At 43.4% G+C, this 24,236-nt stretch overlaps 1 protein-coding gene across 1 annotated transcript in view; it reads right to left on the bottom strand.

The window, feature by feature from the left end:
* The window catches only part of DAW1 (dynein assembly factor with WD repeats 1), a 35,316-nt gene extending 12,154 nt beyond the window's left edge, over positions 1-23,162 (bottom strand). The window contains exons 1-6 of the mRNA XM_037139117.2: positions 23,054-23,162; positions 14,573-14,645; positions 11,152-11,296; positions 9,728-9,786; positions 7,087-7,209; positions 3,074-3,173 (exon numbers count right to left, since the gene is read on the bottom strand). Of these exons, the coding sequence (XP_036995012.2) occupies positions 3,074-3,173; positions 7,087-7,209; positions 9,728-9,786; positions 11,152-11,296; positions 14,573-14,645; positions 23,054-23,135 (582 nt within the window). The 5' untranslated portion in view covers positions 23,136-23,162. The remainder of the gene's footprint in view (positions 1-3,073; positions 3,174-7,086; positions 7,210-9,727; positions 9,787-11,151; positions 11,297-14,572; positions 14,646-23,053) is intronic.
* Between the last annotated feature and the right edge of the window lie 1,074 nt (positions 23,163-24,236).

Genomic DNA, 24,236 nt, shown 5'->3' on the forward strand with positions numbered 1-24,236 from the left:
TGGTCCATCATCTGCCATTAAACTGACCCCCTGGAAGCATCACTTCTGCCAGCATCTTCCACACTCTCAGTCCCTATCTCTCAACTGCACCATCCACAAAACTCCTAGAAACTTGTATGAAGATGGAATTTTTATCCACTCATCTGCCCTCCCTTCCTCATCACTCAGCAAAAGCAACTTAAGAAAACAGCAGAGCAGATCGCCGATGTTGCTCATTCCTGCCTTCTGGCCTCGTCTGTGTCCTCAGTACCATTCCCTGCTTTGTCTAATACGTCTTTGGCTCACTACATTCTCCCATTCCGCACTCTTGCCCACACTCCCGTGCTCCTCCTCCTTAGCAGATAACCTGGCCTCCTACTACTTCCCTGAGAACACTCACCTACCAGATGGAAATTTCCTCAATGAGCCTCACTTTCCTATTCTTCGTGTCAGATTCAGAGGGTCCCTTTGCCTAATTTAAGGCACCGCCTTCTTCCCTGCACTCCTGGGGGAGATGTGCCTGTCAACCAGACTAGACCGCTCCCAGTGGCCTAAATATGCCTGCGCTTCTCCCACCGAAAAACAAATCCTCCCTGGACTCTGTGTACCCCCTCACAACCTTCTTCTCCATCTGAACTAAACTGCTTGCAAAAGCAGTCTACCACCACTCCGTGTTTGCCCACTTTCCACCCTTCAGCGCCACTTAACCACTCCAGCTGAATGTCCACTCCAGAGGGCGCGGCTGGTCATCCCACCGAACCTCCCCGGGTTCTTGGTATTTTCCTCCTTCACAGCTTTGACAGTGCTCTGCCTCCCTTCTCTCACTTCTCTCTTCTTCCATAGCTTTGAACGGTTTCTCTCCTCCACCCTGCCAAGGTTCCATCAGTCTTCTCCCCATACTCTAACTTTTCCCTTGAGAAATTTCAATTGCTTAATGGTTTCTACTGGCACCCAGATGCCACTGACCCATATCCGTGTCTCCCTCCCAGACCTCAATTCTCAGCCCCAAAGAGCCCACTGCTAAGTGGATGTCTATGTTAGGTTATCACACGGGCAGCTTTTATCAATCTGCTTAGGACACTTGAGTCATATGAAGCAAATCTGTTTTTTCTCTTTTCTGTACAGAATTGGCAAATGGCACTACTAGTCATCCAAGCCTGAAATCAGAGAAACATCCTGGACCTCTATTCTTTCCTTCGTACCTCATCTTGACCTGGTAACCTAGCCCTGCTCCTTGCACCCCAACCTCTCTCACATTCTCTCACCTGCCTCATGACAAGCTTTCACTATTTTTGGCTTGGACTGCAACAAGGGCCCCCACTGGCCCCTAGTTCTGATCTTACCCACCTCCCATCTCTCCAGAGAAATAGACCAATACAGCAATATCTACAAGGTCCACTCCAAAGTCTCTACCATGGCACATGCGACCCTTTGTATGTCTATAACTTGGCCTCTCCCACTTCAGTCACACACACCCTGCGACCTGGCTTTGAGTGGATTACAAGTAAACCAACACACTGATGCCCTTAATCCAGGACTCCCTGGAGTCCTTTCATGTCACCTCTGGCATGGACAGCAAATCTGCAGGAGCACACTCTGTGCATGTCATCACGGGGAAGTTTGAAAGGCACCGCCCTGCCACACAGAGCCACGTGAGTGCTCAGGCACATGCCACCATTGCACACCATGCCTGTGGAGCTCCTCTGCCCGGAACACACTCCTTTCAGAAGTCTTTTCTGAACACCTCCCTTAACTGAGAAGCCTTGACCACTCCCCTGTGTGCTCTCACCGAATTCGCCACCAACTTCTAGACCCCTGTGACATGTCTACTCCCTCCACTAAATTTCAAAATCCCTGAAGGGCAGGAGCTAGGTCTGATTCTGGTTTGGTAGCCCAAGCACACAGGCCAGGGTTCACACATAGGCCCCATTTAGTAAGTACGTATTGGACTGATGTTGGCCATGAAAAATATGAATGTCCTCCTAGAAACTACATACAAAGATAACCTTTTCAAAATTCCAAGGGAATGTGGAAACGTGGCCACACTATGGTAATAAAGACCACATCTTTCTTATAGTCGTGGGAAGGGCACTTCAACTCACTGTGTGTCGGTCTCCTCAACTGTACACTGGCGAAGTACCTCTCCCTTAGGGTTGTTATAAAGCACAACTAAGCTAATATATACATATGGGAAGGGCCTAGGAAAATGTTTCATGCATGCTGAATGCCATTAAAGAGTCAATTATAATTTTCCACTGCTATACCCTCCATGTCTAGCAGAGTATCTCAAATACAGCATGAACTCTTGTTGGATGAATATAGCATAAATTTGAAGGGTGACTATAAATACATTTTACTCCTAAAATAAGCATTGCTGTTTATTTTTAACAGCTCAAGTTTGTTCCATGGGGTGCTCGTTATCTAACTGCTATAAGATGTGTCACAGAATTAGCCAAGGCCAAGGGCTTCCCAACGTAGAAGCTATTTACAGTGTCTGACTATTTATGTGAATCTGAGTTCTAATGATATCTAGAGAACAATCAGCATAAATATTTTGCATGATACAGAGAGTTATTTCAGAAGCTATTGTAAGAACTTCATCAACCCTCATCAAGTCGGTCCTTTAAAGAAATATGAATGAAAAAGAAAAGTAAGTTTGGCGATTGTTCTCATATATTATATGTCTACTGAGCCAACACAGGTATTGGCAACATATTAAAATTAGAGTAGTTTGTAAATAATATCAACACCACTAAACAAAATAGATATATAAAAAAATACTAGAATTTTGAAATTCATTATAAAGAGAGACCCACACCTTCCAGAACGGAATCCTAAGAAAGAAACAGCAATGATGTGTCAGTGCTGGCTCATCGTCTGTAAGAAGTGTGCCACCCTCGGGGAGGACGTGAATAACGGCACATGCCTCGTGGGGTGCGGGCAGGGAGGGGGCAGGGAGTGTGTGAGAAACCTCTCTACCTTCCTCCGAGTGTGGCTGCGAACCTAAAACTCCTCTGAAAAACCAAGTCTATCAAAGCAAAAGAAAGGAAAATAGAGCAGCAACATAGAAAGTGTAATAAATCAATGTACTCACTATTTCTGCGGTATGACCCCTAAAGGTGTGGTAACATTTCCCGGTTTCTGCGCTCCACAGTTTACAAGTCTTGTCGAAGGACCCAGTGGCAATTTTGTCGCTGAGGCAAAGGAGACAAAATGTGGGTTTGGAAATCAAATTCAACCACAGTTACGTGCCTCGCTGATTTAAGATAAGATATCAATACAGGAATCTCTATCTGCTCAGAAATTTACTTTGCTTTTAAAGCAATATGCAATCCTACATTTGTTTCATAGGTAACAAAATAAAGCTCTAATTTTTTTAATGGCATCATTTTGTGTGTTTAATTTTAAACATTTTACATTAAAGGTATATGGTTAGGATCAAAAATACTTTTTAAATCAGTTCCATTAAAACAGTAAAAGATTTAGCTTTAAATGACTAACAAATAGAAATTAATAATGTATAATAAGTTACATAAACATAGAAAAGTTATTAGTGCGTCTCTTAAAAGAGGATAGTATTGAATTTACAAAAACAATGATCAAAGATAAACCCAATTAACCACAGGTCTAGATAAGGTTGAATACGTTAGACCTTGAACGTTCCTCGGGAAAAGACTTGCCCGCATTATCTCAGGCACTAGGAACTGGAACCAGAAGGAGGGTTTAGAGAGGACGGGTGATAAAGACGTCAGCCCCTCTCAGACAAGAGCCACCCCCCCTACCATGGGGCAGTGCTCCGGTCCACACCCACAGGGAAGACGGGAGCAGCCTGTTCAACCTTAGACCGTGGGACTAAAGCCTTCTCTTGTAACCCTTACCCCATCTGTCCTTGATAGGAAGTCACCCAAATGTTCACCCAGCTGGGGTATCATTCAAATGCAAGCTCATTGTCAAAAAGTGTGAGGGGTCTTAAGATCCAAAAGACATATCCCAAAGCAAATCTAAGTGCTCAGCACCTCGGCAGAATTTCTGCTTGTTCAGACTAGCACAGTGCCTTGGGCCCCTCCTTTGTTCTCAGACCCCCACAAGGTATCCCTTTGGTCTCTGACACTCAAGGAAAGTGAGGCCCTTTCCGGAATGTGGCAGGGACAGCTTCTCCTGGAAAATATACCCTGCCCACCCCACATCCTAACCCACAGGCTGATTCTGCACCTGGAATCTCTGCCAGGCTTACTCTTGTGGCATCTAGTCTAAGACATTCTCCGTCAGCAGCTGTCTTTCAAATTCTGCTCAAAATACCCTGAAAGCCCTGGGAGTTTTTTATCAGTCCCCTCCCTCCATTTTCCATGATCCCTGTGCCTCAAAGTTATCAGTGTCAAGTTGCTGTCGTTCCCTGATGTATCACATACTGTTCTCTACATCCACACGATACCATGTTATAAAAGATACTGACTCCAGTATTTTCAGAATTACTGGGTTGAACCAAAGCTTACTCCTCACCGAATATATTAAACAGATGAACACCAATCTAGTTGAAGTCCATCTCTCTTTCTCCCTTTATCTCCCTCCCTCTCTCTCTCCCTCTCATGCATGCACACACACACGCACACACACAAACACATAAACACTCCCTCTTATTCTTTTGGCAACTGCCTTGAAGTCATTTTGCTGAAACCCCGATGCCCCAAAGTGCAGTGGAAAACACCACTGCAATGCACTTAGTCAGACTAAGATAACAGAGAGCTGGACAAGTGGGTTTCCACCAAGGGCTCTTGGTGGAATCCAATAAAAGGGCCAAATAGTGAGGAGTGCTTCTTATCTCTCCATCCTCAGAAGCTTTGTTCTCAGATACACACCCAAAAAGATCCCATCTGTTAAAGGATGTGGTATTATAAAGGATATACTTTCAAAAGACTTTAAATAACATGTCAGTTAAAAGCAGAAACTAAACTAGAAATAAAACAGCACCATTTATAATTTTTAATAAGAACCTTTCTCTCCCACAAGCTGTTGTAATTAGGTCCTATAACTAATATCATTCTCTACAATTTAAAAATGTATACATCAAAGTTAAATTTTCTATAGTTTAATTGGAATATTTAATCATTTTCAAATACCAATGAAGTTTGATTTTGCCATTACAATTAACATGCTCAGAAAGTATATCACACTTTCAAAAGATATTAGCCATCTAGACATCGAGGTTTTAATATCTGCGATATAAAGTTTTCACTCCAGGGCAGCAAACTTTTATAAAATACATGGTATTGCCTCCATCCCATTCCCGACTGTTCCTATCCTCTGGTGAAGGTGCCACTTGACCCGCCTCCTGACTCACCTCCTTGCCTCCTGCTTCTTCCCACCCGCACCCTCTGACCCCTCCTTCCTGCCAGGACTTTCTTCTGAAACTGCGCTTTCAACACTTTCAGCGTGTCCCTCCTTTGTTCACACACCTCCCACAGTGACGCAGTCCTCCAGCACCGAGTTCCAAGTGCTCAGGAGACTCTGAAACAGGGAGGGAGGCTGGAGTCTCACTAGGGAGACTGGGGCCACTGGGACCTGCAAGGCCCCACTGAACATCCTGAGCTGCCGGAGTCCTTGGGCCCCCGGGGGGGCCCCGGGGGAGCTCTGGGGGTCCCCAGCACTCCGCTGCAGCTCCCACCTCTCATGCTTCTGCCTTAGTCCCCTGTGGTCCTCCAGGACTCTACCCAGGACAGGTCACAGTGATGTCTTAGCTTTCAAACCATTTGCTGTTTGGTCCTAGTCATCAGTATACTGTAATAAAGAACCATGTTTCTCAGACCAACTTGTTCATGGAAAAAGTCAGTTAAAGCAGGCAATCATGAAAAAAGACACGTTTAAGTTCTTACTCAAATATGTACAGATACACATTCATTTGCCGATCTTTTGACAAGAGGCCTTTCCTTCGACTGTGGGTCAGCTAATCATTCAGTTCCTCATCAGCCTTAAAGGAACCACATATAAACCATCTCCAAGCTCCACATTTCCAACTTTTCTTTACAATGCATCCAGAAATGAAACTTTAAAATGCTTGCAGACCAATCTGAATACAGAATTTTTTTGTTTTTACAATGTGTTTTCCAATTTTTACACTGATCTCATCTACAACTTCATTTAATAAACTTTTGCAAATATTTGCCTTTTCTATGTTTTTATAGAAAAACAGCTTCATTTTTCACATTCCTATTTCCTTAGTTATAAGCAAAATTGAATTGAATTAAGCAATGTATTTTGCCATATATAATGTGCACTTTTTGCCCAAATTTTTGAGGGAAAAATGAGGATACACATTATACATGGGTGTACTTATTACATACCATGGGTTTAAGAATCCCGTGTATAATGTGCACACAAACAAGAGGGCACATTATACACAACCAAACATGGCAATTACAGTGGAAAGCACCACCAACACAGCCAGGTTCATGGACAACTGCGACCCACTCTGGGGAAGCTGAGAACCTAACCGGTGGGCAGAGAGGTCAAGCGTCCAGTGGGTAACCCAGTTGCCACAAGCAGTCAAGGACCACAGCTGTTAGCAGTACCGTCTTGCGGAAAGATAGAAAACCTGGGAAGTTCACTGACCCCATGAACTACAAATCAGCTTAAAAATGATCTATTGTATTTGGTACTGCTGTTTAGCATGTGACTATACACATTGTTTTCTATATGGTAAAACCATAAAGGAACTTCCTAAGAAAGTAAACCATTTTACCAATGCATGTCACATTCTCCAGAAGCACCAAACCAGTGCTGGAAATACCAGTAGGAACTGCCAGTCAGGGGACTCCCAAGGACAAAGTCCACCTTCCTTCCTTGAGCTTGTCTTGCTCTCCACTTTACTACTGTGTGATCCTGGGGTGGGAACTTGAACTTTATACACTTTATCGAGGGTGCTAATCCCAATCCCTATATTCCTTTAAGCATTGAAGGTAGTATTTAAAAGGGTTTCAAAGCACACATCAGGCTCGCAGTACATTTTAGTTCCAGGTCTTCCTACTTTCCTCCCCCTGCCCCGCCCCCATGGGTGGAGGAAGGGATGAATGAATGGATGGATTAACCAGGAATGAGCAAACATGGCGTTACCCATAAGGGTTGTTGAAGGCTATGGCGTAAACCACGTTCCTGTGACCGTCCAGGGTGTGCAGCTCCTCTCCAGACGCCGTGTCCCAGAGCTTGCAGGTGCGGTCGTAGCTCCCGGTGATGAAGCTAATGCAGGGACAGAAATCAGTCCCCAGGTGAGAATAGCGGTGAGTTAATAAAGACCTCAATTCTACCTGCACAGCGATACCCCCATGGGTCATGCTTTCTACAATGGAAATGGTGGGTGCAGAACAGTTACATTGGAGGCTATATCTCAGTCCTTTACCTGAGAAACTTCCCAATGTCATCCCAAACCAAAAAGGAGTCAATAAATGAAATAAAGAGTATTCCTGCCAATAACCAGTCTCATAACAAAAATGATTATATTAAATAATGATCATCACTGTCACGTTTTACAACTCTAGCATCAACCTTTCGGTTGGTCAGACCATAAAATCTTAGTATCACCCTTGGTTCCCCTCTTCTTTTCACATCCCACACACCACCTATCAGTCAATTCCTTACCCCACCCCTCAAATGCACCCCTGCTGTGGCCACACCCACCAGCCCCAGCACCTCCATCCCCTGCCTAAACAAATGAAACCATCTTCTGATGGCTCTTGGCTCATAAACAGTCCTTACAAATGGATTTTTCCCCACCAAATTGGAGCTATTTTTTACATCTCTCCCAAAGGCTTTCCAGCAGTCTGCAGGAAATCTACAGTCAGAATTTCTGCCGTGGTGCACCAGGCCAGCAGCCCTGGCTGGGTCTCAGCAGCCACACCCACCTCCCCGCTGGTCTCGGCAGACCCACACCCTTCGTCTCATCCCTGCTGGTTTTTCTACCCACCTGGCTCTCCACCACCATCCCCAGGGCCCAGAGCATGGCTGGCGCACTAACCAGTGCTTGAAAAACATCCATTTAATATTTCACAATTCTTCAACATGACTAGTCTACTAAAGGAAAGGCAGTACTATTTATAGAGGTCAATATAATATTTAATATTATAATGACCTTTTATATGTAATATTTGAAAGTAAAATAATAGTATTTTAGCTATTCCCTACATATTCCATTAAGAACAATATTTCCCCAACACAGGAAAAAAAGGCACCAAGTTAAACAGCTAGTCTGAATGTGGAAATGATAAAAGGTGAACACAGGGTCTGACGCCCAAGCTCAGCCAACCAGGCGGGCGCACGCGGCAGCGAAGCTTCACTTCCGGTCCGGACACTGTCTTCCTCTCGTCTTCTGGGACGTACGTGGGTGCGGTCACTATGGAAGACAGTGCGGTGGTTCCCCCCAAAATTAAAAGTCGAACCGCCGCCTGCTCTAGCAGCTGCACTTGTGGGTGGATGTACACACCCAAGGGAAATGCAATCAGAATGTGTAGAGACCTTGGCACTCCAGTGTCCGCTGAGGCCCTGTTCGCAACAGCCAAGACACGGTATCCACCAAGGGACAAACGGATAAAGCACATGTGGTATATGTAGTGGAATATTATTCAGTCATATGAAAGAAAGAAATCCGCCCTGGATGGCGTGGCTCAGTGGACTGAGCACTGGCCTGTGAACTGAAAGATAGCAGGTTCAAGTCCAGTGGGGGCACGTGCCTGGGTTGCAGGCCAGGTTCCCGGCTCCGGGTGTGCAAGAGGCAACTAACTGATGACGGATGTAGCTCTGGTACATTGACGTTTCTCTCCCTCTGTTTCTCCCTCCCTTCCCTTCTCTAAAAATAAATACATAAAATATATTTTAAAATTTTTTTTAAAAAGAAGGAAATCCAGCTAAGACAGCATGGATAAACCTGAACGACATTATGCTAAATGAAGTAAGCCAGATAGAGAAGGACAAATACTGTTTGATCTCATTCATATGTGAAATCTTAAAAAGAAGTTAAATTCATAGAACCTGAGGGTAGAACGGGAGTAGTTACCAGGGACTGGAGAATGGGAGAAAGGAGAAGGCGTTGCTCCAAGGTTACCAAGTTGCAATTACATAGGATGACTAACTCTAGGTATCTGATATACAGGTACAATGACTAGTTAATGACGCCCTATGGATTAGTGGAAACATGCTAAAAGAATCATTTTCCACACAAAACAAGGTCACTGTGAGATGATAATACTAATTAGCTGGACTAGTATTACTTCCCTATGTATATCAAATCATCACCCCCTTAAACATATGTTGTATGCTAATATATATACAATCTTAAATATATACAACCTTTATTTTAAAAAGAATTTTTCCCTTGAGTGTTAAATATTATAAATAATAGAACTAAATAGAAACGGAAAAATAAAAACAGAAGTGAATAGGCAGAGCCCAGAGAAGTCTGCAGGCTGCGAAACTGCTCTGTGTGAGGCCATAATGGTGGACACAGTTCATTACACATTTGTCCACCCCCAGGACATGCAAAGCCAAGAGTGAGCCCTCCCGAAAACTGTGGCCTCTGAGTGACATGCATTTGTCACTGTAGGTTCACCAGCTGTGACAAATGCCTGGTGCTTTGGGGGCCGTTGTCAGAGGGAAGCTGTGAGGGGTGTGTGGGCAGGGGGTGCAAGAGAAGTCTCCTCGTCTTCTGTTGCTCTATAACTAAAGTCTACTAAGTTATTTTTAAAAAATAAAGAGAGAGGCTTACCAAGAGCCTGATTTATTAAGGGCAACGTTAGTCAGTGGCAGTATATGTGCTCGGAGAACCTTCAGTGAAAGAAAACATTTTCATTTTAGCTCAAATAAAATTAAGTTTAATTAATTAATTTTAACTTCAAACCAATAAAAATATTCAAGTTTGTCTTAATTATGTTAATAAGCGGATAATACCCAATATCTGAACAAATTAGGAAAAATGCATTGTACCTTCTATTATTATGACCAACCATATGTTTGGTAGTTCTGAATAATCATGAAAATGTTGCTGCATCTGTGTTTTCTGTCTTTACCTCTAAGATAAATTATTGCTATTAAATATCAAGTAGCACTAATTTATAGTCATTTTTACATAATAGACATGGTTTTGCATATATGTATGAACAGTATATAGAAGAAATATGCTAAATATGTTTACAATGTATTATTACTTTTTGAATCGTGAAGCTCTTTCAGAGTCACGATATGTCTTATTTTATTTATCTTTCAATCCCTACATTATCTAGCATATAGTGGATGCTTATATTTATTGGACAAATGTACATAAATTAGATAGTTTGTTTATGGACAGGGTGATAGACTAGGCTGGGACAGTCTTGGTTACACCCACTACTGGAGTATAACTACTATTAATAGTGTTTTCTTTCATTGTCATCAATATTCCCCTTGAAGGAGAGATTACAAGGTCAAGTTTAGTTATAGCACTCTTATTTGAAGTTAAACAGTGCCACCTGCTGGACAAAGAAATTTTAAAAGAATAACCTCAACTGAATGGATGAATGTATACAAGATTGCCTGAATATTTTGTCAGATAGAATATGTTGAGTATGTAAATAATGATTAGATTTTACTATAATTACATTTAAATCACATAAAAGAAAAGTAATATAATAAGAAACAATTCTAGAATTAACTATTAAACATTAATTAAAAAATGAAAGTTGTTCCTGAAGTAATAAGTGATTGCATCTGTTATACTTTTAATTTCATAATAAAAACTATGAAGAAAAATAGGCATACTTACATTGCATTACATTTTTATATAATTCATGTCAATAAATAATTTACTGAAATATAGTTTGGTTCACATGAACTTCTGAAATATTGATATACTATGAAAAACAACTTCTTAATATTACTCTAAGTGGAAGAAATAATTTTAACTACTGAATAACTTAAAAGCACCTTAATGCTTATCCCTAAATTTATCACTATAAAGAAAAATATATTTACTACAAATCTTTATTAAACCTCAAGCAATAAATGTTTGAATTTCATTTAACAAACATTCATTGAGACTTAGCCTTAGCACACACATATGAGGCACTGGGGGGAAAAAAAACCCACAGGATTTGTATCTGCCCTCAAATTAACTGATTTCAGGCCGCTCCCTGAAGTTCCACCTCACATTATTACCTTGAAGAGATAGAATTTGTGGTCGCTGTGCTGCCTGAGTTTCTCTTGCAGCCTCTGTATGAACAATTTGACTTGGTCTGACTGCAGCACCGTGATGAGAGGCTCCGCTCTCTGTATCTCCTCTACGAGGGCGTCCACGTTGGTACTGAAATTCACAAGGAGAGTTACTTTTCCCCAGGCCAAAAATCACATACGCATTCATTACAGGAGGCTGCACTGTTTTATGAAGCATAGCACTTACAAAATGTCAAGAACACCATCATCTCTACCAAGAGATCTGGGGATGGGGGGGCAGGGGGAGGAGAGGGGCCTGAGGGGCAGGGGTCATGTGAGTCAATACAAAGCACTGTGGCAGGGATGGAGGCCGAGTTCTCCAGAGCGCATCTGCCTTGCCCGAGACTTCTGCCATGGGGGCAGGGGCGGGGGTGGGGGATGCAAAGATTCTGGTTGGCTTATCTAAAGGAGGCCAAGTACATACTGGTTCAGAACATGAGTTTTTTCTCTGTGTTTTTTTTTCCCCTTCTTTTTTCCTGTTCCTAAAGTGGAAATGTTCCTGGTACTTTCCACTTTGTGTATGCTCTCTGATTTAATTCTGCAACAATCCTCTAATTTAATGCTTTTATTGTAATTATCTTTGTGATTAAAACAACTAGAATTAGAAAGGTTAGGCTTTATACAGTTTTAAGGAAAGAGAAAGCACCTAAAGAAAAATAAACATTCAAAGAATAATGATGATTTTAATTAATATTCCCTATTGGATAGAACCTGATTTCCCTGCAAGAGAACTGGTCCAACCAGTCCAGATTCATGGTTTTCCCCAGTATTCAAATAATCTATAGCAATTCTGGTAAACTTTGCTGGTCCAGAATAATATTAGATCAAGACAAATATGAATGACTATAAACCGCAAAACATTTAAAAGGGGGTAATTTTGCAAAACACACATCTAAGGCGCACTGTCCAGAACCCTCCCTTCAAGGAAGGGAGGTGATGAGTTCCAGCGCACAACCTCCCACCACAGCCACCTTGGCATTTGCGCTCAGGGCTTGCTCTTCTCGGCAGCCCCCTGCCCACCGCCAAGCAAAGGGACGATGCTAGAGTCTGGCCATTTTTAGCCTGTACGAGACTCTTCTAACCAGCAAGCTTTACTCCAGAGCTCCCCTTTAGGCTCAGAGGTCTTGGTCAAATCAGTCCCATGGTGGCTCAGGGCGCCCTCTGCCCAGCCCTCCTTCATCTTTTGGTCTGTCACAGGCGTCCCTGGCCAGCGACCTTTTACCCACCTACTGCTGTCTCAGTGACTACTTCCCAGAAACTCAGACTCCCACGAGTACCCTCCATCAATACACACTTCCTGAGCTCCAGCGTTGCACACGGCATGAGCTAGGAGATGACTCATTCTGTTAACACTTATTGAGAACCCACTGTAGCCGAGGTGCTGGGTGTGTGTAAGATACGGCCCCGGCTCTCAGGAAATACAACCCACCAGAATATTTGGAATGGAAATAAAGCAGAGACACTTTATAATGATGCCTTTGATAAATTCCAGGACAGCCGGTTAGTGAAAAAAATCACGCTTTCATAAGAATTAAAAACATAATAATGCCTTTTGGGAAAAGTTTCCAACAAATGCTATGAATCGGTACAGATTCCTTAGCAAGATCTAAATTACCCGGGTATTTAACCCCCACCCCCCAACCCTGCGGTCCTGTCCTAATCGCTGTTTTCCAGCATAGTAGCTCCAATGTGTCATATACAACGTAAGCGTTTTTAGTGCAGGATACTTCCAGATTCTTGAGCAGAACTAGAAAAAAGAATGTATACTTTAAAAACAAAATCTTGAGGCGTTTATTGACATTGTAGGATGACTGTGCACTCACGGGATGTTCTTCTGTTTCATACAAGTTGTTTCTCAAACTAGGCAAGCAGCCCATGGAGGCAGGAATTACGATTAGCATCTTCATAGCGTCTCATAAACTCTAATTTAGGACTTTACACATAGAAGGTGCAAATACGTCATTACTGACTAAAAAAAAAATTGAGAATTCCTAACAACAGGACTTTGCACCTGCTGGCACAACCACACGAATAATATGTTCCCTTTACAAAAAGAGCAAAAACGCTTGATTTAATCCGAGGCCTGTCTTCCCTGAAAATAGGTTAAACAGGGATTAATGCCGATGAAATTCAATGACATTGTCTTTGCTACTGTTTACTCTTTGAGTTAAACAACAAACAGGCCTCCTGAGGACCTTCTCCGGAATAACTCGTGGACCCCACCCTAAGCAGCACCGTCTCGGCCACGCCTGTTCTCAGCCCAGGACAGATTCCAGCCCTGAGGCTGTTTGGGGTTATTTTAAAACCAGAGAGCAGCTTGTCTACTGTTTCATTTTGGTTGTGTGTGAGGGCCCTTTGCTGACAGTCTCTGGCTCCCTCCCTACGAATCCGGACAAACCAAAGGACAGCCACAGTGGAAAACACTTATTTCTCTTGGGCGCTACTCCAAAACACATATTGCCGTGTTTTTGTTCTTTTTTTTTTTTGTCTCTCCCATTGAAAATATCTCCACTTCATCTGAATGCAGGCTCGCACAGGCAGAACCACTACTCCGATTCTGTCTCCTGAAGTGGAGTTTTGCATAAGATCTTCCAAAGGGAATGGGTTCTGGCCAACACGGCCTCCCAGGGGGATTTCCTCTGTGCACACAAGCCTCAGAGACAAAAATCTGGTCCCCCAAACTGTGCCCCAGGGCAAGTCAAGAGGAAGAGGGTGTGTGGTTGGCGCTATCAGATGTTTATCTCCCAAGAAAATAACAAGCTCAGTAATATTCTTAAAGTGTAATGACCAGCACTCCTCCAAACCGTCACCGTCATCAGAAACACAGTCTGAGAAACTGGCACAGCCAGGAGCAGCCCAGGGAGACTTGACGACTAAGTGTCAGGTGAGATCTTAGAGGGGATCTTGGAAGAGAAAGAGAGATTTAGGTGAAAGACAAACAAAATAAACCTGAACAAACTACAGTTTTAAGTTAATAGGAACACATTCGTACTGGCTCACAAATTATTGACGAATGTACCGCACTAATCTAAAACGATAATAACAGGACATACTGAGTACGGGGTGTGTGGGGACTTTCTCTTCACAACTTTTCTAGAACTGCTGTAAACTAAAAGGTTTATTTTTTAAGTTCTATTTAGAAAAAAAATAATAAAGGACAGTCTAATGATCCATTTTCTCCCTTCTCCGTACTCAACAAAACACTCAAGCAGCACTCCTGAAAGAAAGAGAAATAACACACCACCGAACATTTCTGGAAGCGATGCCCTGTCTGGATTTGCAGCGCTTACCTGCACATCGCCCCGCGGCAGGGGTTCCAGCAAAAGACTGGATGTGGTTCACACATTGACACATGCATTCAGCTTACCTGGGACAGAGATCGAGCAAGTCTATGGATTTGGTCTTCAGTTCCCCACTCTTCTCATATTCCAACATAATCCCTGTAAAAATAAACAAACAAACACGCTATAAAACATTTATGAAGATAATCGGTGCCAAAAGTTAATCTATTTTAATGATTTGTTTTATTTTTAAGTCTCAATTTTTTTGAATTCTTCAAAACATATGCAGTGATGTCTGATTCTGAAACAAGAGCGTGTAAACTCCTTATTTCTTGGTCCTTCCTCTGAATACAACCAAACACCCTTGAAATGACTCATCAGGAAAAAACAAAATAACTGAGCTGGGTAGAAGGTGGACTGGCCAGAGGCCTCAAGACTTGAGGAATGGCAGCGTGGTGAATTCCCTGGATTCTCTTGTTATCTCCCTACACCCACACCCTGGGGACCAAAGGCGTACAGCAACCGCAAGAAAGCTTGCTTGCTGTGGCCAGAAAGACTGAGAAGGGAGCTCAAACACAGAATCAATGGGGAGGCCTACCCACTGCTTGGCAGCTCGCACCCCAGGCTGTCCCATTCCCACTGCAAAGCTGCGCCCAGGAGCTGTCTGACCTGCCCGCAGCAGGCACAGCAACAGAGCCCCAGACTTTTCCAACGAGTGCCCCTCTGCCGGGCACGGGTAGCCATCTCGCTCTTCTCTAGCGATGTTAGGGAAGTGCCAGGATCTTGCAGAGCCCACTTCACAACCAGGCCATTGGTGGGCAGTGTCGTCCACCTCCAGGAGGGCAGCAGTGAAGTCCCCAGATGTCCCAGACGCCACGCTACAGCCAGGCACCTAAGCAGTGTGCCTGCCTTTCAAGCCATGGGCATAACCAGGGCCAGGGTTTTGTCCCCCACCCCCAGGTCACCCAGTGAGAACAGGCATATTGGGATAAACCTTCTGCCCTCGCACGCAGTACCAGCAGAAACTGAGCAAGAAGAAGCCTTGGCAGCATCAGAAAAACCAAGCAGACCAGCATTGCAAGGCCTCAGAAAACTAAGGTGCCATTGGAACTAAAGCCTGTGTTGGTGAGGAAAACAATGACCGCCGTTAGAGTTTGGGGCCACTGCTTAATGTGTAGAGAGGAATCAGTGGCTTCACCTTCTGCTGCTTCTGTACCATTAGTGCAAATGTCAATTCATTGAAAAAGCAAATATCATTATTATGAAAAAAGATAGGATCCTGAGGTCCCACTTTGATGAGATTCAAGGGCTCCTACAATTTGAGAATCACTACACAGTTTGGTATAACAGATGCCAAAATTAATCTAGGGAGTTAAAGTAATTATAATGATTTTGTATTTCAAAATTTGAAAATTTACCAAATATTATAACAATAAATTGTAATTCCAATGCAAAATGAGACCAATGTAATAGAATCACCTTTATATGAGAAGTTTATTTTAAAAATTAAGTCAAAGTAGTATTTCAAATTACTAGGGAAAGAATACATTATTCAATAAATAGTGATTTAATAATCAGCTGAATTTTGAAAAAACAAATCTATAATTCTACCACATGATATACAAAAATATATTCTAAGCTGATTAGAAATTTTAGGGACTTCCAGTCAAGATAGAGGCATAAGTAGATATGTTTTACCTTCTCATGCAATCACAGAAAGAATTACAACTGGGCTTCAAAACAAATAACACCCAGAACTGTCAGAAATCCAAACTGTATGGAAGTCTGACAACCAAGGAAAAAAGCCACATTCACCCAGATGGGTAGGAAGGGAAGAAACTTAAAGATGGGTGGGGAGGCAAGGAGACGTGGAGAGGCAGCGGCAGAGACAGAACAGGTGGATGAAACTTGGGAGCGAGTGATCCCAGGCCCTGCCAGACCTCACAACCCAGGGATCTAGGATCGGGAAGATAAGTCCCCATAACTTCTGGCTGTAAAAACCACTGGGGGGGGGGGGGGGGGGGGGCGGGTAGTGGAAGAAACTGCCAGATTTTCAGGAGATTCCACTTAAAGGGCCTGCATGGTCTTAAAACATACACAAACCCACCCACTCTTGGATTCAGCACCAGGGCAATAGCTGGAAGGGTGCCAGTCATATACAGGGAATGGATGAAGTGAAGGGAAATGGGGCAAGTGCCAGGCAAACCTCCCGAAGCTAGAGCGCAGCACTGTCCCCTTTCCGAGTCCTCCCTGCATGCAGAATCACAAAGCAATGAAGGAGGTTGCCCCACTCTGGCAATCACCTAAAGCTCTGCCCCACACAATTTACAGGTCCTTTTTCTAAGACAGAGAGTCAACACAACTCTACCTAATACACAGAAACAAACACAGGGAGGCTGTCAAATTGAGGAGACAAAGTAATATGGCCCAAATGAAAGAACATATCAAAACTCCAGAAAAAGAACTAAAGGAAATAGAGCTAACCAACCTATCAGATGCAGAGTTCAAAATACTGGTGATCAGGATTCTCAAAGAATTCATTGAATACGGCAATAACATAAAAGAAGAAATGAATGTTACACAAAGTGAAATAAAGAAAAATCTACAGTGAACAGGGGGATGCTGGGATTCAAATCAATGACTTGGAACATAAGGAAGAAATAAGCATTCAACCCAAACAGCAAGAAGAAACAAGAAGTCAAAAAACAAGGTTAGTATAAAAAGCCTCTGGGACATCACCAAATACACCAACATATGAATCAGGGGTGCCAGAAGGAGAAGAGGATGAGCAAGAAATTAAAGACTTATTAAAAAATAATGAAAGAAAACTTCCCTAATTGGCAAAGGAAATAGACCTATGACTCCAGGAAGCATAGAAAGTCCCAAACAAGTTGGATTCAAAGAGAACCACACCAAAACACATCATAATTATATTACCCAAGATTAAAGATAAAGAGAGACAATCTTAAAAACAGCAAGAGAAAAGGAGACATTTACCTACAGAGGAGTTCCCATAAGACTATCAGCTGATTTCTCAAAGGAAACTTGGCAGGCAAGAAGGGACTGGCAAGAAATATTCCAAGTGAAAAAAGGCAAGGACCTACAACCTAGATTACTGTATCCAGCAAAGCTATCATTTAGAATTGAAAAGCAGATAAAGTGCTTCCCAGACAAGGTAAAGCTAAAGAAGTCCATCATCACCAAGCCCTTATTATATGAAGAGTTAAAGGGACTTATTTAAGAAAAAGAAGATCAAAACTATGAAGGTTAAAATGGCAACAAATTTACAACTATCAACAACTGAATCTAAAACAAAAACAAAAACTAAGCAAACAGTGAGAATAGGAACAGAATCATAAATATGGAGATCATTTGGAGAGTTATCAGCTGGGAAGGGAAGGAAGAGAATGGGGGAAAAGGTACCAGGAATAAGAAGCGTAATTGGCAGGTACAAAATAGACAGGAGGAGGTTAAATATAGCATAGGAAATGGAGAAGCCAAAGAACTTATATGTACAGCCCATGGACTTGAACTAAGGAAGGGATTGCTGGAGGGAAGGAAGTACCAAGCAGAGGGGTGCAAAGGAGAGAAAAATGGGACAACTGTAATAGCATAATCAATAAAATATATTTTAAAATATAAATAAATATCTTTCTTGGATTAAAAAAAGAAATTTTAATATTAAGAGTAATATATAAATTGGTGTAAATAATGACTATATTTTATCTTAGTGTTTGTAATTGGCTTTTTAAGTATGATGTGAAACTCAACAGCTAAAAAAGAAAAAAATTGATAAATTTGTCTGAAATATTTTAAGCTTCTACATAGTAAAGATACCACAAAGTTAAAGAAAAAAGATAATCAGAAAAAATAACTTAAGTATAAATACAAATTTAATGAATTTAATATAAAAGTCAAATAACTTAATTTTTTAAAAAATTGACAAAAAGCATGAACAGTCAGTTTGCTAACAAAGAAAAACAATGATCATTAAATAGACCAAAAAAAATGCCCCTAACCTCAGTAAGAAATACATTAGCTATCCTTTAATGCATTTTTCATGATTTGGTTATATAAGTATTATTTTTATACTTAAAAAGTAGCAGAAAAATAAGAAGATAGAGAAAAAGGAAGAAAAATGTTAGGGATCAACATTAATAGAATGTAGATTTTTAAAGACCAAAGTCCCCATAAAGTTGATTAAAAACTCCACAGACAGTACCTTGAAATGTACAATGTTTCTATCACTTTAAAGCATCATTATCATCAAGGACTCTGTGAATTTAAGTTTTTTACAGTATAGATAAGAGTACTCAATATTTGCTATTTATTATTGAGAAAAATAGGCATTCAGTAAACAGTTGAGTAAATAAATAATGTAAACAACAAATAAGTAATATAATCATGATCTATAAGTCAAGAAAAGGTTGAAAGAATTAGCATTTGATAGCCCACACAGCATAATCTAACATCTATAAGAAACAAATTTTAAAAAGATACCAGACAAATTACATAATTCCACTTTCTTTATTCACAACTGTCTTATTTCTAATGAAATGAAAAGTGTTAAAAGTCTTTAGGTTGACTACCAAAAATGACAAACAGATATACAAATAGGTATACAAATGGAATCTCAAAGTGAAGTACAAAATCCAAAACTTGTACATTAACTCTTTCACCGCGCCAAGCACCAAGGCAGTGTAGCGTGGTCCTCCTTTCATGATCACTGAGTTACCAAGTAAGAGGAGGCTGGGACATGGGAACTAAGGAAAACGATCATAAAATACACAGAGGTGCTCCTGAACACATGTAGTTCTTCAGCAATTGTTTCCCACAGTCCCTGAATATTCCTGCTCTCCCCCTGGTTGTGAATTATTATTCAACAGCTATAATTCCCAAAACACTGAGTTAAGCAGCCACGAACCCCCAAATTCTGCAATGTACTGAAAGGCCAAGCTTCAAAAGAGGTGAGTATTCCTTACTCAGATCATATTCAGTCAACAGAAACTTTTACAGTGCTGATAACATTCATCAGTTTAATTAATGTTTATTTCATTCCTTCTTCTGGCCATAATACAAGGGACTCTGCCTGATAAATAAAAGACAAAGGCTGTTATACCTGAGTCAGTGGGAAAGCATCTATTCAACACCTACTCTTCATGAAGAGAAATGCTTATGAATTAATGATGTAACCAAGATGAAAAGGAAATGCCTTGTGTTTCATTAGTCATGTTATTACTCTGTACCTTTAGTCAGGAATTTAGGTGTGGGAAGGGATCGTTCAGTGGATGCCAACAAGACAATGCTCCTGACCTGTACATTATTCAAAGGAAAGTGGGAGGACTGTAAAGAGAGGATTAGGAGGTGAAACAAAGTTGCTTTATAGACCAGAGGGATAAAGGTACCATGGGGATGATTTAGTGATGAGTGATTTTTTTCCCCTATTTATAATGTTATTGCAGCACCCACTTGTTATTCGGGAGTACCTCAGAAATTTGCATACAATACATGCTCACCAAAGATTGGAATTCGAAAATTGTCTAACATGCTAAGTGATATGCCCTCGTAAGAAGATAATCATTAAGGCAGTCATCACACGCAGGAGTCTAAAGCTTGAGTCTCACCTGAATCTGATTGCTGTTAGAACCCTGGACTTTTACAGCTGGAATGAACCTTGGAGATCATGTCAACCTATTCGCATCTCAGGTAGAGTTCTAGGCATTCTTAACACACATCATCTCATTGAACTCATTCCTTTATTCAACAAACATGGAAGTGCCGATACCTGCATCGTGCTCCATTTGCAGTGCTAAAGATATGGTGGTAGACAAAATAGACAAAGTGCCTGCCATTGTGAAGCTTTTGTTCTAGTTGGAAAGACTAAATACGTAAAATGATGTTGGAATGAGGTAATGCTAAGATGAGGTAAAGCAAGAAATGGGCTATAAATATCTAGAGAAAAAACTGAAAATTCTAGAAAGGGAGGTTTCACTCTACTACTTACTTTTTAGGAAAGAGTTAAAAAAAAACTGGTGAGTGCTATGCAGGTGTCCAGGGGAAGCTGATCACCAGGAAAAAAACCCAGCAACTACAGAGACCCTGCGTGGGGCACAACCGGCCCATCGAAGGGACACGGAGGAAAGTGGTGTCGCCGGATGGGGAAGCAGGGCGACGTCAGGGAAGCACAAGCAGGTGAGGATCCTGTAGGGCCTCGGACATTCTGACCTCAGAGGTCATGGAGACCCGGAGAGGGACATGATCATGAGTGTGTGGTGATGGGGGTGCAAACAAACCTACCGGCTGCCAGTCACCTGCAATTGCAGCACATCCAAGTACGTACAGTGCATAATACCTGATAATGATAGGAAATGACGATGTCCCTGGCTTCTGTATTTACTATATACTTTTATCATTACTTTAGAATGTACTCTTTCTGCTTATATAAAAAAAATGTTTGCTGTGAACCGGTGCGCTGTGCATGCCAGCAGCAGCTTCATACATCTGTGTTTGCCACACTTCTTGACTGTGTCCTTTTCCTTGTGCTTCATTTAAATGTGTGTGTCTTGTACAGTGAGACACTGAAGAGGCTTCTAGTCTGGGAGCAATAGGTAAGCATCTAGCCTGAGCCTGCAGTAGGCCAGACCGTCTAGATTTGTGTAAGTGCAGTCTATGATGTTCGCACAACAAAACCACCCACGATGCAGTGAAGGATTACATGTATTTTGAAGGCGAGCTGGAAGGGTTTGTTATTGGACCTAATGTGGAGTGCGCAAGAGAGGAGAAAAGGATGAGCCCACAGCTTTGACGTGAGCGATAGGGGAGAAAAGGAGCTGACATGGAGTAGGTGAGGAAGACCACAGGAGGCCCAGGTAAGAGGCACACTGGACATCGAATGAAGTCGGGCAGGCAGCTAGGCACTCAGGACCGCCGGGGGGGGGGGGGGGGTCTGGAGCCTTGAGAATAGATGAGATCACCTAGTCAATGAGTGTAGTGAGAGAAATTCAAGGACAGTTCTGGGACACTCCAACATTGAGATCAAAACAAAAGAAGAGATGTCAACAAGAGTGCCTGAGGAGTGACAAAGGAGCAGAAGATAAAGCAGGTGTCCTGGACCCCAGAGGAGGGCAGAAAGGCCAAATGGGTCAAATGCTGCTGTCAGGTACAAAAAGGCAAGGACTGTGATGCTGTCAGGGATTCAGCCATTTGGTGGCAATTGGGGATCTTGAAAAGGGCAGTTTCAGTGGGGCAACGAGGGTGAAAACATGATAAAAATAGTGTCCAAGGCAGAAGGGAGAAGAGAAACCGGAACCAACACGCTTTCCAGGAGGTTTGCTCTGAAGGGAGCGAGTGAAGAGGCAGAGAAACTGGAAAGGGTCAGATGGCCTGGAAGATGGGTGCCGGGGTCACCACCCGCCGGCCGCTGGACAGGTCCAAACAAACTGCCCAAGTTGCTAGATTTTGACATGGTGAGAGCAGTTATGGTCCCAGAGCTCAGATCCTTGACCTACACTCCACAGCAAAGGCATGAACACAGGACATTGAGTTATCATTCTCTTCATGGGAACTACAGGAGACTGTGCAGGCAAAGCCAAAGTCAGGTTTGGAATGCTCAAAGAGAACAAGCTGTTCATTTTAATTTGAAATTTCCCACAGACGACCTCCCTCTCATATCTAGGGCCTTATTGTGTTATTTTCATTGGAATTCTAAAAGGAAGAAAATGAATGTGTTCCCTACAAATGTTCCGTTCACATTGGAGACAGTCCCGGCCAGGTCCATTCTTGTCAGGAGACCTGGGCTTTTCCCTGGGGCAGTGAACTACTGGTCACCCACTGCCTGTGCTGAGTTTTCCAGACTCTATTTTAGCTTCTGTTTTTCCCAAGGTGATCTCTGAATTAGAAGCCAAGAGTGCTGCTCCTGTTTCTGTCCCTAACAAGCTGGGTGACCAGTGGACTTCGATGTTCTGTGAAGGCGACCATACCCTCACCTCCACAACAAGAGAACTAGAGGAGTTTATCGATAGTTTCAGAATGCTACGGAAACTCCAGCATTCTGGGGGCTCGCTTCGTAATCTCCTTAACTCGTTGCAAGCAAAGCCTGAGACCCTCTTCAAAGCCCCACTCAGTCAAGTGCTGACGGATCCATACGGCCGTTGGGAAAACGGTCACTAAGGCAGTGCTACGTGGAGCCTGCGTTTTTCTGTTCATGCTCAACACACCCCGACTTCGGTAAATAAAACACAGCGTGGCCCTCGCGAGTGTCTTCCCTCGCAGAAACCAATATCCCCCAACATCGCCAACCCCCGCCTCGCCCTCTGCACCCCACACCCCAAACTAAACCAGAAGGCACTGGAACTCAGCCATGGGAAGGTTTAAGAGTTTCCTAAGAGACTCATTTCTAAAGTTTTGAGCCAGGATCCGAACGGGCGAGGAGACCAGGTAGGGAAGCACCTGCGTCCCGTCCCTCAGGGGCGCCCACTCTGGGGGCGCGCTGCTCCCTCGGCCCCGCACCCTCTTCCACAGCAGACCCGCCAGGGTCCCACTCGAGGGCGGAGGGGTCCTGCCGGTACCTGGAGGATAATAACGGAGTAGGAGGCTCTTGAGCTTCATTCTCTCGCTCCGGGACCCCAGGCGGAGCCAATTCGTAGTCATGGAAACGGCCAAACAGCAGCAAGAGGCCGGGGCGCATGCGCGGGTGCCCGCTACTTAGAGCGCAGAACTTAGAGGCTGGTGTTGCTTGGGTTGCAGGTGACCCAGGTCAGAAGGGGAGTCCCGCCCAGTGAGACGCGCGCAGGGAGCACGACCTGCCCCCGCTGTGGCCTGCCTTTGGGTTCCTGGGGGCCCCCGAGACAGCACTCCTGCCTGGGTTGTTGCCTCCTGAATCTGCACCCCTGAGTGCCTGGGGTGGGCAGGGACCAGGCCCCCTCGTGTCCTTAGTAAGGGTGACTTCATAAGGGCAGGCGCGCAGCCGGGACCCCTGGCCTAGGCCACCACCTGGGATGTGAACCCTGTAGTCCACTGGGTTCCAAGAAACACGGATGGGAGAAAAATCCCTCCGTCGTTTTCCATTCCTGGTCCCTCCTCATCCCCTGCGCCTGTCCCCACAAAAGTAAAATGACCTCAGTGTAACAGCCTACGTTTGCCGATGTGGGGTCATACTCTGTGCTAAGCGCCTATACGCCTATACTCCCCCAGTCTTAACAAAAGCATGGATTACGCACCATTTATACCATCCCCATCTCAACAATGAGACCACGGAGAGTTAGAGAAGGTGCAGAACTTCCCCAGGTCTAGGTCAAAACAGCGTGGAGGGTGGGAACGTGGTGTGTCAGAAGCCTACACCTGCGCTCTGAACTCCGGCTGCTGGCCTGCCTTTGGCCGGTTCTGTTTCTTGCCACCAGCGTCAGTCCCTTGCCCGCCTCCTCCAGGGCTCATCGGGAAAAGCAGGGGGCAGGAACAGGAAGAGTCGGATACGTAGTCTGTCCACGTCCTTGAAGGAACTTGGCCTCCGAGTCCCTAAGTAGGAATTTCCCAAACTGAAGCAATTCCTGCGCCCAGCTGAGCCTTATTACTTCGCGGAGTCAGAAGGTACTAAAGTTGTCTTACTCTGAGAAAGCAGGGTTCTCTGGAAAAGACAGAAGGCAGCAGGAAGAGAGAGACCACATGTGACTCCATAAAAGAAACCCTAGGCAGGAGTCTGCAGGACCTGAGCAGGGCTGCTGAGGACGGGACCCTGTGGACACCCTCCAGCTA

Source organism: Artibeus jamaicensis, unplaced genomic scaffold (assembly GCF_021234435.1).
Source record: "Artibeus jamaicensis isolate MK-2021 breed Jamaican fruit bat unplaced genomic scaffold, CSHL_Jam_final contig_1015, whole genome shotgun sequence".
NCBI lineage: Eukaryota > Metazoa > Chordata > Mammalia > Chiroptera > Phyllostomidae > Artibeus > Artibeus jamaicensis.